Raw genomic sequence first — 20,530 nt, 5'->3', positions numbered from 1 at the left:
GTTAGTTTCAGTTAGATAAAGGCATCCAGATAGCACAATGAGCAGAATATTAAGGCCTAGATAGAATGAGACCTCACTTGCATGCATGATCAAGTCTAGTTTATAAAACCATTCTAATAAACTTTACTGGAGAATGGTGTTTTGCTTCACAGAACTTACTTTAAAAGAACAGAGGTGCTTAAATACAGCTGAGATAAAGACTGAATCAGTTAACCTTGCCAGTGGCTGGCTTTGAATGTTATAGCTGAAAGTGATTTACCTTTTAACTCTAAATCTAATTACCAGGTCTCTAGGAGGACAAATTCATTTCGTTTCCTGTTAGGGAAAACCGTGTAATTGATGCACAGTCGACCAGTGGATCTCTTTGCCAGGGGATGTTGTGAGGGCCAAAACTATAATTGTGTTTTTGTTTTTGTTTTTTTAAATATTAGAAGTTCATAGGTCCATCAATGGTTATTAGCCAAGATGGTCAGGGATGCAACCCCATGCTATGGGTGTCCCTAAGCCTCTGACTGCCAGATGCTGGGACTGGATCACTTGATTGCCCTGTTCTGTCCATTCCCTTTGAAGCATCTGGCATTGGTCACTGTTGGAAGACAGGATGTTGGGCTAGATGGACCATTGGTCTGACCCAGTAGGGCCGTTCTTTTGCTCTTACTAAAGTCTTTTTTGTGAAAGAGACTTATGCCTATATGTGCAGCACTGCAGTGGCACAGTTCTAGTACAGATGGTGAAGATGCTGTATGCCACAGGGTTGAGCTCTTCTGTTGACATAAAGAACCCACTTCTGTGAGCAGCATATGCTGTCGACAGGAGAACCTCTCCCGCTGACATAGCATCGTGCACACAAGTTCTTATGTTTGTGTAACTTGGGTGTGAATGAGCAACATACATTTTGTTGACTTAGGCTGTAGTGTAGACATAGCCTTAGCGAGCAAGTGCAAGAAATCACCATTGCTTTCTGGTGTCTGACTTTATGGTTGAATCATTGCCATAGAGGCTATTTGGCTGCTGTGTCTACACTAGCAATTTTGTTGGTGTAACTTACGTTGTTCAAAGGTGTGGAGGAAAAAAAATACCTTGAGCGGCAAGTTACACCCCCCAGAAGTGCCACTGTGGACAGCATTATGTCAGCAGGAGACTGTCTGTCTCCCGCTGACATAGCTACAGACGCTTAATGGGGGTGGTTTAATTATGTTGATGGGGGAGCTCTCTCCTGTCAGCATAGAGTGGCTACATGGGAGATCTTACAGCAGCACAGCTGCATCGGTATGTGGCCTAAGGCTGTTTTTACTATGTATCCTGTAGTACATTGGGCACCTTACTGGACCTAAAAAATACACCCTGTGATGAGTGAGTTCAAAGTGGCTGCTGTTGACACTCGTATATTATGCTTCACTCATGGAGACTTTACACTTTGTCTTCACTGATTCTTTTCATCTGAAATAAACCACCCCAACTGAAAGCCCAGATATGTTTAGGGAACATCACAACCAACCTCTCATTTAGACTAAATATTTATTTTATTTGACTTGCTCAAATTAAGACCAGCTGAAGTTCAGATTGTAAAAATGTTCCTTGCTTTTGTATATTTTGACTCCTTGAGTGACTTTTCAGGAGTATTTAGGCTAGTTTCCTACATTTTTGGTCCTTGGTCTCCTAATAGCAAATACTTTTCTAATTATAATACCTGAAGTAGTACTGGCTTTGCTCTCTCTCAATATCAAACTGTCGCTTTTGGGCCAACATTGAGAAGAACACAAAATCACCACAAACATCCCATGGTTGCAGTGTCTCTTGTCACTCAACAGCACACCTGGTGGTTAATTAAAAGTTGTATTGAGGGTTTCTGAACGGAATCTATCCAGTCCTCATCTGGTCCAAGAGCTCTACAAGGGAATAGAGAAATTAGGAGATCCTTGGCCACCTATGGCGGATATATTGCCTCACCTAGGCCAAAATGGGGGTGGGGGAAGGGAGTTTAATGAGTGCAATATTTCTGTATCTAAAGCCTTCTGGTTTATCATGATACATTATGTGGTGCTAGTATCCCCAAGATAGCATGCTGGGGGTTGTGGGTGAAGGGAGGGATTAAAACACAAAAAAGGGTTTGCTCGTTCTGGTGAGCTGCTGAAAAACAGTCTTTTCATGAGAGAATGAAGTGAAAATACATTTACTTTGATCCTTCTTCCATATAAATACCAGATCAATTAAAGGGCGCAGCAGTGTAGTAAGGTTAAATATGCTGTGCTTTTTGGTGCCTCTTATTTGTTCCGGCAGGGAGTCATTACAGAGTGACTTCATGTTTAACAGGGCACTGTCTTGGGGGCCCAAGTGTCACTGGTTTTTTTCCCCTTTTGCTTATAAGGCCCTTTGAAAGCCTGGTGTGGTGAGGAATGTCCTTACTTCCATTGCACATGCATGTTGCTGCTATTGTCGTTTAGTCCATGAGTCAAAGTAAAGAGACACATGACGGAATAAAACTTCCTCTCTCTGCTAAACACGAGTATAGTTCCAGCCCCTACTTATTTAGAGCTCCCTTTCCTTACTATTGCCATAGAGCATCCCTTCTGTCTTTCTCTCTAACGTGCTGGGCATAATTATGCCACTATGTGAGCTTCTCATGTCAGCAAGGAGAAATGGCCCTATTGTCCTGCCATTTGCAGGCCTGATTGGATCTCCACCTCTTGTTCTGCATGTGAGAATGGACCACTTGCTCAGATCTCTGAGGCAACACTAGTGGGAGCCCAGAGCAAGAGATCAACTGCCATTCTTGATGCAGAGAGGGAGCACAGAGCAGTAGCCTCTGCCAATATTAGTAGGTTTTATCCGCTATTTATTTCTTGCCATGTCAAAAAGACTTCTCCAACTGTAATTGGAAATCTCTATTTGTATAGCTATAATCCTGCCCTGCACCTATTTGGCTGAGGGGTCTTAGATATGGGAAGACTAATTCCACAGCACAAGTTTCACATATGACATTCATGTAACAAGATGACTGACTCTAATGTGCTACAGTATTTTCAAAACCGTTTTTGACTGGGGTGACCTCAGTGAGCAACCACTAGTTAATGACTTGTAGCCTACTAATGCTCCTCAGTCTGAACCTTTTTAAAGGGGTATTTTTAGGGTAAACGTCCTTAATTTTGTTGCTAGTAACTTAGATTATTAAAAGAAATAATTACAAAATGTTTTGTTTCCCATACACAAAGAACAGCCATCTACTCTCAATCAGTGACCTTCATTGCATAAGGGAACCCTACAAAACAAAAATAAGGTGTCCACGAAAGAGCACAGTACCTGGAGGAGGCTACCTTTGAATACAAAATGGCAGGTAGCTCTGCAGGGAGGAGATGTCTCCATTCTAAAAGTGCAGTGGTTGGCACTAGGGGGCTACTACTCCTGAATGGATCTTTAATGGCTCCCAGTGGAGCAGATTACTGTCATACCAGTGAAAAAGGTCCACAGTAATTATCTTGCATACATTACAGTTTAATTTGAGGAAAAAATTACACATGCAGTAAAGGGTTACATTAAGCACATAACTCCTATGTTCGACATTAAGAACTAATACGTTAAGAGCTATACATTCCTCTTAGTGAGCCTCTCTTTCACAAACGTACACAAACAGGCTCTGTGCTAGCCTCATGCAGTTCCTGCTTGGCAAACAGAGAAAGTGGTTACCAATTCTATGGACAGCTTCTTCTCTCCAGGTCTGGTCTCCTCAGCCCTCTGGTCTGTCTCGGATTCCCTCGAGGCAAGGCCTTGGCTGCCTGGAGCCCCTTCTGGTTCAGTCCTACTTGAGCCCATGGAGCAGAGTTTTGGCTACTCTGTCTAGCAGCATTGCTTCCTTAAGTGTTAATTAAGGAATCCCTCAACAGTAATTTAATTTGCTTGATTTTTATACTCTACGTCCTCAAAGGAGTCACATGTCTTAAAAGCATGCCCAGTGGGCGTGTGGCTACTAATTTTTACCCAATTAATACTTTAGGAGGAGACTGCAGAGTGGTGCCAACTGAAAATTACCACACATTCACTCCCTTATCAATCATTCACTTCAGCCCCCTGCGTGATGTCCTTCAACAGGGTCGAGATGCCCTGGTCAGCCCAGGCTCCACTCAAGATGTTCTACACGTGTTGTTTGCTTTCAAGTGGACATATTTGCTGACTCAAAGATCAGTATTGATCATAAACGCAACATGGAGGCAGTAAGTTTCACCTCTGGCATCTGCCTGATGCTAAGAGAAGGATACTGCTCCCAAAATTCTCTTTTGCAGTTCAGTCATGTCAAGCCATGTTCTTACACCATTCATTTAGTATGGCCACACCAATGTGGCACCATCCCAACACAGTGAAACCTTCCCTTACTTCCACTGTGCAATGCAAGTAGTCAGTGTTTGTTTAGTCACTTTTTCTAGTAAGGGTTTCAGACTCTAGTTCAGTGCTGTTTATATGTTTGAGCCAAAAATGCTGCAGGGTGTTAAAAGATCTGTTACCTCTAGAACTATTCACAGCCTTTCACACTGTACAAGCCCTTTTTAAGCAAAAAGCAAATTGAGATAGGCTCTGACCAGCATCCCCTGGAGCTACTCTTGCTCTGTCTGTACTAATAATACCACCTACCATTAAGGATGCTTTATTAAGTTGCTGTGCTACAACAAAGGGCTGAAATGTCCATTAAAATGAGTTTTCCTACCTGTAGTGCTGCACAAGCAATTCAAGTAGCCTTATGAGATTTTCTTAAAGAACCATTGTTTCTGTTTAGGACACACAAAGGGCTTATAGCTATTGTTAGCCCACACAGGCCAAAGAACTTAGGCATCCATGAAAAGTTATCATGGTAGTATCCCAGGCTCTGAATGTGTGTTACTTTTTCAAGTGAAAACATTTAAGTTTTTTGTCTTCCTATGCCTTTTGGAATACCTTAGCCTGATTCATAAATAAATGTTGACTTTGTATAAAACACCCACTTTGACAAAGCTCTTCTTAGTCAGTGGATCTCATTCGTCTGCATGTCGTCTTTTAGTTATGGTTAAACTGCAATTATCAATTATGATTGACTATTCTAAGGGATGAAATTTATCCTTTATATTAAATTTGAGTCTCATTAGCATGTGCCATGATGTTTTGCATATGTCTGAGCAACAAAATAATGAATACTTTGCATGTGCTGCCTTCGTGAATCAGGAGGCCTTTTTAAGAGCCTTATCTCCCCTTCTCCCCTTCCCCCCCCCCACTGTATGTCAGTACAGCAAGCCTAGAAATCTCAGCTATTCTTTTCAATTCTATTATTTTCTGGCAGTGCAATAATGGCATAGGAGACTAAAAAGTATGTGAAAATTAGTCAACAAATGTTTGGCAGTATTAACCTAAGGACAATCTTTCTGTGCCATTAACTATTATGCCAGTATTTACTTCGGGGTTTCTCATGTACAGTGTTCCTGAAATTAACTACAATCTTGTTCCTAATCTAAATTTATACAGATAGTAAGGTACTTGTATTGACTGCAAGCTCTTTTCTGTACTTATTACTGTATCTTTCAATTCAATCAGTATGGCTTGATCAGAAAATGTTGCTTTCAGATGTGGTTGGTGCCTACATTCTAGTGCAAGGTATCATATATTGCACAATTGGTCAACTATTCTATTATCTTTTAAATATGTATGCAAAAATACTCTAAGCTACTAAATGGCTTTGAAATAATGGACAAGCATCTGAATTGTGTAACTATTCAGGAGATGCTTTCCTTTTAATACATGAGTAGACATTTTTCCTGTGGGTGTTTGCATTAGGTAGAAATGCACTGTAGGTGGTTTAATGCCTGCAGTGGGCAATCTGACCAAAGGACTGCATGATGCCATCCTTCAGGATGAGATGTTATATGAAGGCCTTGTCTTAAATGCTGCTAGCTTTATACAGCACCTGATCAGTTGCCAACTTTCACATGGTAAACAAGCACCCCGACTTTCACAATAAGCCGAAAATCAAGCTAATCCCATTTCAAAACAAGCCAATCCCTAAGAACCCTACAGTCTGTGACCAGATTCCCGCGGTATGCAGTCTGGGACTGGTGGACCCGCTGTGCACCCCTGACTCTCTTCCCCCACCCTTGCCTCTGCTTGCCAGGAGCCAATTAAAAAAAAAGGCAACAAGCTACAAGCCAAAAACTAGCCAACAAGCAACTCACAAGCCAATTAAGCCAAAAACAAGCCCAATTTCTGCGTGTCTCTTCCTCCCTTAGAAACATAGGGGGTTTGGCATGTCTGCACGTAATACAATGGGGCCCTAGTCTGTAACTAGGGCTCATATGTACTTTGGTAACAGGAATAAAAAAAGCGATGTTGCAAGCTTCTCAGGGCTGGGTGTGTCTTCCTATGTATTTGTACAGTGCCCAGCACAATGGGGCCTCTGGGAACCTCCACATTTTAAATAATACTGAATTACTGAGATTATGGAAATTCACTTTTCTATTTAATTGAATCTTTATTTTAGTACAAAACTTCCATATCCTGTATATGTTACACCTGTCACTGCTGCAAAGTCACAGAACTTATTTGCATTGCCTCCGATGTTTACAGTATCCACAGCAGCACTGTTCCACACCTTAATGAAATAGCAAATGTGGTGTAATGGTCAGATGACATTTTACTTGTCTAATTATAAAAATTCACCCATCACCCAGTGTGAACACAAATACAGTTTGCAGCCTCAGTTCCCAGATAAAGGAATTGATCCTGTAACTTTCCCCATGTGAGTTATACTTACTAATATGTATAGTGCATAAACGAAAGGCTCCAAAGATGGGTGATAAGGACATAGACTCCCATGTGAGGAAAAACTGGAAAGGATATAGGATTTCTTTAAAGAAGGGACCTAATAGGAGGCTATATTGAAATGGGGCACAAAGTAAATTGCACATTCTTGTGGTTTTTTCCTTTTGTAAATCAAGTGGACATTCAACAAAACCAGAAGGAAACATATTTAAACTGATAAAAGGAAATACATCTTTACATAAGTAACCTATGAATTCATTGCTGCATGATATCTTGAAACAAAAAGCTCCTTATGGTTCAAAATCAGACTATTAGCATGGGGGAGAACATCCAGAGTTGTGGTGTGTGTGTGTTTTTTTATCCTATCTAATAAGGATATACAACCTCATTCTATAACTGCCTTCTGTAGAATTTCTTGCACCTTTCCTTGAAGCATATGGTATTGGCCACTGTGAGATGTTACTGGGTTGCAGAGAGCAATTCTAACCCTGAGTTACTAATTTAACTCCTCTTCATCCTCAGTCAGTCTGACCTAATCCCACCCAATCAACCCTCCGGCTCCCAAGCAAGAGCACGAGTAGAGATTCCAAGATTTCCCCACAATATATTTAGTCAAATTAATCTGATTCTTTTGTTGTCAAGAATAAATCATAACTTATAGAATGGGTAATACCTTCTGGAAGAATCTGAATTCATGATCCTTATGTAAAACATACGGTGGTTTCTTCATTTTTCTTCAATAGTGATAATGTTAAAGTGCATGATGCTCCATGAATATCCACAGCTCCTGTTATGGGCACTTAAAGTAACAAATACTCTGCCTTTATAGAGCACCTTCATCCAAGGGTTTCAGTGTTCCCCAACAGCTAGTATTAACTGGAAATGCTGAGCACCATCCGTATCTTTGACTATACACTAATTCTATCCCATCATGTTGTGTAAATTGAGGGTTAGCAGCTAAAATAGAACTTCTTCTTATAGGTATGCACCCAAAAGAGTAAAGTGCTAAATAGGACACCCTGATCAATTGAAGGAGTATGTTGCCAAATACTTCTGATATAAAAGATGTAAAGTATGTTCCTACCATATAATAAATGTCTTGTAATGGATCCCTAATGTTGTAGCTACATATTCATAACTACTCCAAATTGGATTGGACAGAACATTAGTAAATGTTCTGTTGGCAGCAATCTTGAACTAGCCTGGGGGATAATAGATGTCTTAGCTCTTTGTCTTCACAGCACCATGGAAAGATATTGCAATCGGAGCTATATCAGGTTATTATGGATTTTTCTGGGTGGCATTCATACCTGTCCCTGGTATGTAACTTTACTAAGGCTAATGAACACACAGATATGGAAATCTACCACTTACCTACCTTCCTTTTTTTTTCTCCTGATAATTATAACATTGGTTTCTCTTATGTCAGTGCAAACAAGGACTGGTTCCTGATATAACCATTGGTGATTTTTAAAAGCTCAGATTAATGAGTAAAATGCTTGGTTTTCCCCTTATTAGGGCCTGTACAAAAGAGCACAAAAGTACTCTCTATGGATGTGTCTTGTGTCCAATATTCTGCCCCCCTGTTAGCACCCCTGGTTTGTCGGTGTCAAAACACCTCTGTCTACTTTGGGGTCCATTCTGTGGGTCTACCATCAATCTGCTGTTATCCAGAGCAGAGAAATGACCATCAGATCAGGTTAAGTAGCCAAGCGAGTGACTCGCTTGACACAAGGTGCTCCTTAAGTTTTTACTTTAGTGGCTCTTAGGATACAACCACACATTTCCCATCCCACTTCCCAGTGCACATGGTACCAGGGACCAGACACCAGGGCTGTACACTTGCTCAAGAGAGGCTTGGTGCAGGATAACAGTGTTTGAAACTACTCTTTCAGTAGGGTTAATGCACACCACATGGGAGTAATTCTGTACCTGTGCATTACTTTCAGCAAGACTAGGCCCCTGTGCATAAACTTAATAGAAGAAATCAGAGAGGAATGCAAGTGGTGACCATGCTTACTTTCCTGATACTTAATGAGTTTTTTTGTTTTTGTTTTCTCCCCCCTTTCAGCCAAATATCCAACAATTAAATCTCTAATGGGACCAGATCCCCACTTAAAATGGATTGTATCTGGAATGGTGTTGACACAGCTTCTAGCCTGCTACTTGGTGAAAGATTTATCTTGGAAATGGATTTTCTTTTGGGCTTATGCTTTTGGGGGCTGCATCAATCACTCAATGGCGCTAGCAATCCATGATATTTCACACAATGTTGCCTTTGGTAACAAGCAGGCTAAGTGGAATAGATGGTTTGCAGTGTTTGCCAACTTGCCAATTGGACTTCCTTACTCCGCCTCCTTCAAGAAATACCACATTGACCATCATCGATACCTTGGTGGAGACGCTTTGGATGTGGATGTTCCAACTGACTTCGAAGGCTGGTTCTTTTGCACTCCATTTCGGAAATTTATTTGGCTCATCCTCCAACCACTCTTCTATGGCCTGAGACCTCTTTATGTGAACCCCAAAACAGTTACTCAGATGGAAATATTTAATGCCCTGGTACAATTCTTTATTGATTTTATAATCTACTACCTATGGGGCCTGAAGCCTGTCGTTTATTTAATATCAGGCACGTTACTTTGCATGGGTTTGCATCCTATTGCCGGGCACTTCATAGCAGAACATTACATGTTCTTAAAAGGCTATGAAACCTATTCTTATTATGGACCTCTCAACTGGATCACCTTTAATGCAGGCTACCACATGGAGCACCATGATTTCCCTAGCATTCCTGGATGCAAGCTGCCAATGGTAAGCATATATGTGGATCCTTGTAAAAGTTGCTAGAGCAGTTTAATTTGGAATGGCGTGTATTATAGCAATAGCCACTTTAACTAAGGCTAAAGCACATCTTTCAACCTGCCAAAGGCCACTGTGGGAGAAAATAGAAGTTAGAGCCAGAAATGGGAGTGTGTGTGGGGGGGAGGTTTACACACAAACAGTGCAAGGGGGTTTAACAATATGATTTCTTTTGCACGGAAAAACATTACCTAAGAGTTCCAACTCTTCAACTTCCTAAATTCGGCCTCTTCAGCTTATTGTGGTGTGTATAGCAGTGGTTCCCAAAGCTGGTCCTCCTCTTCTTCAGGGAAAGCCCCTGGTGGGCCAGACCAGTTTGTTTACCTGCCGCGTCCGTAGGTTCGGCCAATCGCGGCTCCCACTGGCCGCGGTTCGCCGCCCCAGGCCAATGGGGGCTATGGGACGTGGCGTGGGCCAAGGGACATGCTGGCCACCCTTCCTGCAGCCCCCATTGGCCTGGAGCGGCAAACTGCGGCCAGTGGGAGCTGCGATCGGCTGAACCTACGGACGCGGCAGGTAAACAAACTGGTCTGGCCCGCCGGGAGCTTTCCCTGAACAAGCAGCAGACCAGCTTTGAGAACCACTGGTGTACAGTATATGTGCAATGGTGGAAATAGATGAGTAGGGTTTTATGGGATGGAGGTACATCTATGTCTAAAATGGTGCCCTTCATATATGGGCAGGGACACCGGAATGGGGGGCAGGGGGCCATGGCCTGCCCCCACTTTTACAAATGAGAAGGGGCGGGGCCTCAGGGGTGGGGAAGGGACTGTGCGGGAGGGCGGGGCCATGGTTTGGGCACTCATGCCGCCCCCCCCCCCCCGAGAGCTTCCGCTGCTCCTGTATATGGGGATAGCTGAGATGGCCACGTGTCTGCCGCGTACACTAAGTTGGCAATGGAACATCCTACTCTGCATACCAGATGCTGAGGTGGCTCAGATTATTTACATTTAGTGTCAAAATCCTCTTTGGCTGTTCTTGAACAGGACCTGTGAATAGCTTAAAAATGAGTTGGTTGCTTCTGTGTAAACTAAAAACAGCAGCAATTTATCAAGTGGAACTTGTCCAGTGATCACATCACCAGTTGAGTTGTAAAGAAGTGTAACTGCAGACCCTATGTTTAGTGCTGAACAGAACATGAGGGCTTGGCTTGGGTTCAGCCTCACTGAGCTTACCAACTTGACACAGACAACAGGGCAAATTAATGGAGTAGCTGATACGGGACTTGCTAAAGTATTAGAGGAGGGGAATGTGATTAATGCAAATCAACATGGGTTTATGGAAAATAGATTATGTCACAATGACTTTTTTTATGAGATTACAAGTTTGGTTGATAAAGGTAATAGTCTTGACATAATATACTTAGGCTTCTGTAAGGGGTTTGACTTGGTACTGCATGACATTTAGATTGAAAAGCTAGCACAATATAAAATGGTACACATTTAAAATGGCTAACCGATAGTTACATTTTGAAACCTATAAACAAGGAATCATAATTGAATGGGTATGTTTCTAGTGGGGTCCTGCAGGGAACAGTTTTTGACCCTATGCTATTTAACACATACCTGGAAGAAAATCATCACTGATAAAGTTGCAGATGACCCAAAAATGGGGGGAGTGGCAAATAAGATTGCTCTGAATTAATGACCTATCTGGATAGCTTGGTAAACTGGGTGCAAGCAAACAATATAATATTTTAGTATGGTTCAAAGTAAATGTACACATCTAGGAGCAATGAATGTAGACCATACTTACATAATGAGGGACTCTGCCCTGGAAAGTAGTAACTCTCTGAGAAAGATTTGGTGGTCATGGGGAATAATCAACTGAACATGAGCTGCCAGTGTGATGCTGTGGCCAAAAAAGTTAATGCATACCTGTGGATGCATAAACGGGGGAACCTAGGAGTAGAAGTTTTTTACCTCTGTATTTGGCTCTGGTGCAACTGCTGGTGGAATACTGTCCAGTTCTGGTGCTCACAATTCAAGAAGGCTGCTGATAAACTGGAGAGGGTTTAGAGAAGAGCCGTGAGAATGTTTAAAGAATTATAAACCTGTCTTACAGTGTTAGACTCATGGAGCTAAATTTTTTGTTTAACAAAGAGAAATTTAAGGGGTGACTTGATTAGTCTCAAGTATTTACATGGGGAATGAATATTTGATAACTAGCTTTTCAATCTAGCAGATAAAGTTTTAACATGATCCAATGGCTGAAAGAGGAAGCTAGACAAATTCAGACTGGAAATAAGATGAATGTTTAACAGTGAGGGTAATTAACCATTGGAACAATTTACCAAGGATTGTGGTGGATTCTCCATCACTGATAATTTTTAAATCAAGATTGGATGTTCTTCTAAAAGATCTGTTCTAGGAATAATTTTGAGAACGTTCTATAGCCTGTGTTCTACAGGTCAGACTAGATCACAGTGGTCCCTTCTGGCCATGGAATCTATTTGAACCTTTGAAAACACAGTTCAGAGACACAGGCCAAAAGTGACTAATGATTGTAGATGCTTCAGTTATAGGTCCCCAAAACTGGAATGTATGAAATTGGCTTGATGTTCAGAAAGTGCAAGTATTCACTGTCTGAAAATCCAGCCATGTTTATATGTCTAAAATTAGACTTCCAAGAGTTGACTACCTAAGTCCAGGGCCAGGGATGGCTTTGCCTTGGTCTCTGTTTTGTTACAAGTTGCCTAACAGCTCTTCTTGCTTTGGTGGTTGATGCTGGGCTTTATGGAAGAACCCCTTTTAGGAACGGATTCAAATGTGGAATATTTGGAGGCTTTGTGTACAGGCCAACAGGAGAGAAGGATACAAAAGGAGTGGTGAAGCTGAGGCAAAGTTATGGCATGGACTCCACTTTACTACTGTTTACTGCAGAGAACTCTGGTGTTCTCCATATTGGTTCAAGCACCACTTTATGCTTGTAAATGCTCTGTCCATCCAAGTACTCCTGACACTTCACAAGCATCCCCATGACTGTTGTGGGCACACTGAATTTGAGCAATCCTTGTGCATGACTCCTCCCTGTTGAGGCTCAATGCGAGCTACTTCAGTGCTGGTGTCTGTGGGGAAGTGCAGGTGTTACTCTTTAAGTGGCTTTCCATGCCTGCTCCAAAGTGCTCTTGCCCTTCAGGTGATGGCTCTGTAACCTGTGCCTGGAGTAGGGTGGTGACAGACCCCAAATCAGTCAAGTTAGTCTTCAGCTGGTCTTGGCTCCCTCAAAGCTTCCCTGCTTCCAATGAGAAGAATGTAGGACACAGCCTTCCTGAAAGTAGCTTTAATTTTAAAGTTTTGATTGCAATTACCTTTATTGATCATGCTTTAAAATGTGAATATAAAGATATCTGCTTCTGCAATAGCCAAGCAGAGTAAGGTTAGTGAGTACATTCTGCACACACAAACAAAATAGTGTTGTTCCATAAGTGAATGTGTGTACTTCTGCTGGGGGGGCCCCTCGGGTTGGCTGTGAGGCACGTGTTCCAGACTAGTGAGACCTGAAAAAGGGACACCTACAAAAACAGTAATGTGACCCCTGCCTCTTCATGGCACTCAAACAACCACTGGTGCCTCTTCCCGCCTCTTCACTGAGGTGGGGGAAGGAGGGAGGAGTGGGGAGGAGCCCACTGTATAAAATGGGCAGGTGTGGGGTGGTGGTGTGAAACTAGCGGGGAGTCATGGACTTGTCTGGAAGCATGTCCCACTTGCAGGTCAGTGTGTACAGACTACTCTGGTTTTTGGAACTTAGAAGGAGATGTAAAGAGAAGGAAATGAATATGTTGTGATTATGACAAATTTTTAAAGCTATTGCACATTGGAGCTGGCAGAAAACTTTCCGTGGATGTCTTTGACAGAAAATAGCTTTTGGTAGATGTGGAAATTTTTGCAAGCTACTTTTTTTTTTTTTTTTTTTTGGTAGAAATTTTTGACTTTAATTAGAAAGATCAAAACTGAACTTTTCCCTTCACTCTTCAGTTACCAAAAATGCTAGAGACCTACTTTAAACATATACTTTCCCTGCAAAAATTAGTTTTGTTTTCTTCTACCAGCTCTATTGCACAAAATTCACAACATTGGCAAATACATTTTTGTTTCTAATTTCTATTTTAACAGCAAGCACCTGACCCACCTGGAGCATCCCTGTCCAAAGGCAGTAGCTGGACTAGTTATAATGAGCTTAAACCTAGCTCTCTCAAGGGAATAACTCCTGGCTCTCAAAGTCTTGTGTAACTTTGTGGGCAGGACAACCAATGGAAGGAGCCATTGGAACAGGCCAAATATGTAGGTGATGATATAGTATTGCATATGGTCAGAGTGGTTATATTGTACCTGCTTTATATTAATAAGCATTCAGGGCTTTGGGCACTACAAAAACCCTTCAGTTCAACAGATCAAAGACTAACAAATGCATGCTGCACCTGCTCCAGGGAGCCGTGATAAAATTATGGGATATATCACAATGCACAATACTGCAACAGTTGGAGGGACCATTTTGTGCACATGCGGCACTGGCTCACTTAAAGGAGACAGGCTAGGATGGAATGAGTGGCCCTCAAAACACTCTGCTGTATTGATGGTTGAAAAATTGTACTGATTTCTTGAATAAAATTTCAAGAAATGTTACCACATTCAGATAAAACTTACTTCATTAGGTCTACTTAACTGCAGTGCTTAACCTTGGACTTGTTAAATCCTCTACTATAGTTGGTCCTTTTAGATGTAGAATCTCTAGCTTTATCTATCAGCAAGTACAAAATGGGAGCTGTTTGAGTATGATCAGGTCTCGCACATAATGGGGAAATGAGGGAATAAATGGACCTTGTACTGCACTTTCATTTGTTTATCAGAAATTGATATTTAGCTTCATCTACCACAGATGGCTCATTCAGAATGTCCCAAGCAACATGTTTGCCACTGGAAAAACCTGTATCAGTGTGACCCTCAGAAGATCTCTGAATAGAAACAGAAAACATTAGGCTAGGCTGTAACCTAGTAGCCGTTAAAATGGGAGCCTCCTATGATGGCAGCAGAACTCCTTTCCTCCTTCAATCAGCTTTGGGATGACTGCTTTTCTTGTACACCATGAAATTAGTATCCTGTCCTGAAGTACCAATTTTGAAGAAAAACATGTTCTGCTCAAGGCTGGCTAGTCTTTGTGTGAATTTTTTTTCACTGTCAAATTTAATAATATTGCATTCTTTTCTGACCAGGGGAAGAAAGATCCATTCTCCTTATCTGTAGAGTTAACACCCTTGTAAAAATGCTCCAAAGGCTAACGCAAGTCTTTCCCACCCCTAGCATTAGAAAAAAAGATCCTGGGTATTACCTGAGGCAAAGGAGTTATTCATAAAACTTGAGGGGGAAGTACTGGGCAGGGTGTGAAACCAGATTTCCTAGATTGACAGCCTCAGAATAACTCTAGTAGCTGTGCTTGTTTGAAGCACAAGTTTAAATTGACAGCAGAAGCAGTGGAATTAGCTGGCTTTTTACGCATACCTTAGAACTATCCAGTTGCTCACAGCTAGCTTATGATCTACTTTTATCACTGTTAGCTTTCTACAGCACCCACGCACCATAGGGTACAGGGCTATAACTGGAGCGCTTAGACGCCACTGCGATTCCAGTGCTTTAGTACAGCTGTATTCATCACTTTCCAAAGTAAGTGCTTTAGTAGTGCTGAAAGTCTAAGGAAAGACTAGGAGGAGGAGGAGGACGACAAGGACAACAAAGTCCCTGTCTCAGTGCTTGCAAGAACTTTAAGAGAAGAGACATCCGTTGGTTAAAGGGGGAGCACAAGCAAACAACAACACAGTGCAGCTTAGGAGCATGAGCACTGGTCTCAACATACCACCTGCCAACTAGTTATCCAGCCTCTTGTAGACATTAGGGCGATGCTTCAGGCTGCTGTAGTGCCTTCCACTTGAAGGTATCAAAACTCTCTACAAACACCAACAAGTTAAGCCTCACACCAGCCCTCTGAGGAAAGGGAGTATTGGTATACCCATTTTACAGATTTGGGGGGGGGTCCTGAGGCAGAGATGTAAAGTAACTTGCCCAAGATAATGCAGGAAGCTAGTGGCACAGCCAGGAATAGGAGTCAGGCGTTGACTCCCAGTCCTATACTTTAATCACAATGCCTCCATTTTCTTTGAGATAATGGTAATGCAATCAAATGAAATTAATACTGTGGACTACTGCCCTCGAGTAATACTATAGCAGATGTTAAGTGACTGGAAAGATAACTATTATAGGGTACCTGTCCTTATCTGCATTATCAGGCCAGAGTACATTTAATAGCACTTTAACTTCAGTTTGCTGATCTGTCAGTGTTATGGTTTTAAAATAAAACTTGCATTAAAATACGCTTCCTTATGTCTAAATCAATGTACATGGTTCATGTTTTGTGATGCTGTTAGCATAGACAACTAAACATGCTCACTGTTTTCATGTTGGATTTCTTTATAGGGGTAGTTCGTCAACAAACATTACAAAGCAGAACTGCACAGAACTTCAGTGCTTTTATTTCAGTGCACTTTCCAGTAGGTCACAATACAGGAAATAGGCCATCAGACTTAACCCTCAGAATGCTGGTGTTTTCCAGACACCAGCTAATCAATGTTTAGGACATGGAGTACGGTACATCTGCAGTCTGTAAGTGCTGGATAAAAAGCAGGGAAGTTGAGTGTCTAGATATCATGAACTTTAATCCTCCAATAAGAAATATTGGCATTGTAGATAATTCCTTAAATCTAATACTACTGTTCAAACAGATATATTTTAAGGTAAGGTTTCTAAAGCTCGATGCTTCGTTCTCTCTCTATTGGTACCAGTCCCAGAGGTGTACTGATGCTGCTACTCGTGCCCCGGGGTCGGTTATAGGACTGCCCTTCCTAACTGAACTGGTGGGATGGAACTGCTTTATGCACAAGCTGGGTCCACGGTAGACCAGCCAACTCATGGTGCCATTTTGCCCTACAGCCACAGTGGGGCTGCTCTAAATCATTTTAGTATGTCCCCTAGGTACCAATCCTGCAGAGCCTGGCTCTGCTCTCAGAAACAGCGGGTCTCTGGGAGATATAAAGCCTCCTTCCCCATGCAGAGTGGGACAACATTGGGAAAACTTTCTGACTCATTAGTGCTATTCACATTAAACTGTTCCAGCCTAAATCCAGTTAGCACTAAACTGGGCTCTAACTTTGCTGGAAGCATATTTTACTGAACCCATATTTGGTGTGCTTATAAACTGTAGGGCCCTCTTACATGAGATGTTAGGAGCATATTAAGGGATGATACAATTCTGGGCACACTCAACTTGTGTAGCATAGACAGCCTGAGAGTTGCTATTTAAACTGATTGTTGAACAAAGCCAGCTGTGTTCAGCTCCCTTCAAAACATGGGCAGGAGTTTGTCAACATAGCAGGATGCTTAACTATGGGATCAGAGAACAATACAATGAGGAGTTTGATGCCTGTTGAAAATTAAACAGCCTGTGCCCATACCCACATGGCAGCCAGAGGAAAATCCCAGTGCTTCAGGAAGTGGTGGTGATGCTTAATAGATAGCACTTGGTCTTTTTGGAACCACTGCCTTAGCATTAGGGTGAAGGAGGAGTGGTGAAGAGAAATATGCTGTTAGAGATGTAGACTCAGATGGGACATAAAACCAAGCTCCTGATTATCCAGGGCCATTTAAAAAGAAGCCCATGATAGTATTGCAAGAGTAAGGATGTTCCCTTGGTATCCTGGCCAAATCAGTTTACCTAAAATTCTCTCTCTAGTTTCACTAACCATCATATGCAGTTGCTTTTCCATGCCGGTGGTGGCTATATTTCAGTGGAGAGGGAGATAATCTAATAGTCTTAAAGGATTTTACACTTCCCAGAAGATCCCAGTGTGCTTTGCCAATGTAACTATTAATTGGTATTGCAGTAGCACCTAGAGGCTTGGGCTCTGGGCCCGATTTAGTAGACAACACATAATGATAAGGTTTGTCCCAAGGAGCTTACAATTTAAATGGACAAGACAGGGGGAAATGAAGGATTATCCCAATTTACAGAATGGGGGACAGGAATTGATTCACAGAGGGAGTATGATTTGAGATTAAGGTCATACAGGGAGTTCGTTGCAGAACCAGGGTGTAACTACAGCTCTCAAGAGTCCTAGGCCAGTACCTTACCCATTCAATCACCCTTTCCTGAACTGATACATGAATACCACATATGGGTCATGGTCACTGTTCCCTCTAAGCTGTGAGTGTGTGCACACACACAGATCCTAAACCACACGCACACCACGAAACACTGTGCGTACAGAATTTTTTTGTGCACATGGCCTGTTAAAAATTAGAGGGAACATTGGCATGGTCACCATCTCTAGGGTGAAATGAAGGAACTGTTATAATACTGCATATCAGCCCTTCACAATAGCTTTAAAATAGGTTGTGAAGAATATTTTCTAATGGAAACAGTGGCATTTTTATGAGATGTCAGAATGTGATAACCAGAACTGGGTCTTAACCCTGGTGTCCTGGAACAATACCCTATCTCATGGGAGGTGTGTGTATTGTTCGTAAGGCTTGTGGATTGCTTTCAGCCCTTGCATTTATATAGCACTGTTCATCCAAGTCCTTATTAACATAGTAACTTCCTCTTTTCTTGGGTGTTGGGACTGTATTACACAATTCATGCTAAAGGAGAAGTATAAAAACAGGTAAATGAATTTACAGTGTGACTAACACTGGTTTACACTTTAACTTTATCTGAGTTTCTTTCACTGAAGGTCAAAAACTTGCATATAAATGGCGCTATGGGAAGAATGGCTCATAAAAGCCCAAGTTTAAATGGGGGAAGGGATGGGGGAATTTTTATTGCATTTAACAACCTCGCTGGCTTTTAAATACTGGGTAAATAATGTTCTGGAAGGAAATCTGCTTTCAGCTCCACTACTCTGCCTGGGGCATTATGCCCTTGTTTGTCTAAAGGGCTGAGTTCAATTTAAAAAAATAAAAATCTGCCTAGATAAGAATAATCTTGGCCAGTTTGTGCAAACGCAGAGCAGCTCCACTGAGTCTCTTGCTGCTACACTCAAGTACGTGCAGAAACAGAGGGCTGAGCTGTTTGTTGGTAATAGCAACTGTATCACCACTGTATGGCTCGTGCTCAAGTTGCGATAGCTTCCCAATTCCATGAGTTCTTGACATCTCTTCCTTTTCAGGCTGTCCCTCCCCCCTGCAAAACCAACTCCCTGCCCCAGCTACACTTCAGCTGTTGTCTTGTCCCACTAAAAATCTTTAAAATGATTTAAAAAAACTTGTTCAGATATCGTCACTTAAGGTTTACAGCCCCCCAAATGGAAACTCCGCTGTATGGGAAGGGCAGCCTGCACCTACCTACAGCAATAGAGAGAGCACTTCTGAGAGCAGGCAAGGTGAATTTCTGTCACTCTGAGATCAGGTGTGCAGCTACAATACCAGCTAGTAATGGCGCACAGGGAGAAACAGAACTGTGGCCAAGCAGCACTCACTGTGTCTTCTGAACTGGTTTGATCTTTCACGGACTTGCCACTTGTTCTTGAACCCTTAATCATGTTCAGAAGTGGGTGGCACAAAATACATGAATTATGCTGTGATGGAGTCCTGATAGCTCAAAACAAGGCCTTGTTCTCATGATGAATCAGACTAATCCATGTCTCCCTTCCCTTCTCATAAAAGACTTAGTTCTGGCTGCTGAATTCTAGTCCCGTGTAACCAAAATACAAAGATTAGATTCAAAGCCATATATATATATATATTTTTTTTTTCAAATTCTGGGGGCATGTTTGGACCAAACAGTTGGTTCTGTCCATTGGAGATAGGAGCCTCTTATGAAGTTTCCAACTGGCCCTGGATACAGATCAGAGTTTTTTTGGGTTTTTTTTTTTTAACCAAAGTTCTAGAACCAGAACATCCCTGAATTCTTTATCAGGCCCGTGTCTACTGGAAAATTTAACGGGATGCCAGATTAGTTTGAGACTAAATTAACAGCAACTATTAAATAGGGAAACTTGAAGTGGTGCAGAATTTAGATGCTACAGCTAAACAGACTTTGGTTTCTGTAATATTTTTTTATTTCTAGTGCAAGCAAGGCTGTTGCTGGAGTATTTCAGTCATATAAAGTGGACTACTAAACACTGTGTGCAAAAATACTCAGAGGAAAATATGGAATTCTAGTTCAACATTTCTTTCCAGTAGAAATAGTTGTCTAAAATGCTACGTCATTCATAGTCATTCAGCAGATTGTGACATGGGATGCTTTTTCACTGAAAGACTTAATGGTGTGGATCTTAAAGTTACAGTGGGCAAGACACAATCTAAACTAGATACAGAAGAACCCCTGACAATGCAATGCTGGTTAAATGGGTCTCTTGTTCTTTTCAGGTGAAGAAGATAGCAGCAGAATATTATGACAACCTTCCTCAGCACCAATCTTGGGTTCGAGTTCTTTGGGATTTTGTTTTTGATGACACCATTGGTCCTTACTCACGGATTAAGAGAATATGCAAACTAGCAACAGAAAACCAATAGATTTGCTTTAGTGTCTTCATTAATAATGTTTTAAAAAAATCCAAAATTTGTGAACTTGAGTTTTCAGAGCTAAAAATGATCTGAAGTAATATTTCTATGCACTTACCTTTTCTGTAGTACTAAAGGTGATAAAATATTGAAGCAAACGACAGGCACTGTCTTTTAGAATACTGTAACTTTTATTAAAAGGATTTTTGCTTATGTAACATTGCTCTTTGGCAGGATATCACACATGTATGTTTATAGCAGAGGCTACATAGATTCACCATCCTTTGTACCTTGGTGAAACTTTTACATTTTAAATCCATATTAAACATTTTTTTCCCCCTTTT

At 41.6% G+C, this 20,530-nt stretch overlaps 1 protein-coding gene across 1 annotated transcript in view; it reads left to right on the top strand.

Annotated features, from left to right (window-relative positions):
• DEGS2 (delta 4-desaturase, sphingolipid 2) overlaps window positions 1-20,530 on the top strand; it is a 36,403-nt gene extending 15,873 nt beyond the window's left edge. Inside the window, exons 2-3 of the mRNA XM_048853440.2 lie at window positions 8,846-9,588; window positions 20,052-20,530. Coding sequence (XP_048709397.1) covers window positions 8,846-9,588; window positions 20,052-20,198 — 890 coding nt within the window. The 3' untranslated portion in view covers window positions 20,199-20,530. The remainder of the gene's footprint in view (window positions 1-8,845; window positions 9,589-20,051) is intronic.

Source organism: Caretta caretta, chromosome 6 (assembly GCF_965140235.1).
Source record: "Caretta caretta isolate rCarCar2 chromosome 6, rCarCar1.hap1, whole genome shotgun sequence".
NCBI lineage: Eukaryota > Metazoa > Chordata > Testudines > Cheloniidae > Caretta > Caretta caretta.
Note: the sequence above shows the minus strand (reverse complement) of the source record. Positions and strands in the feature narration are given on the sequence as shown.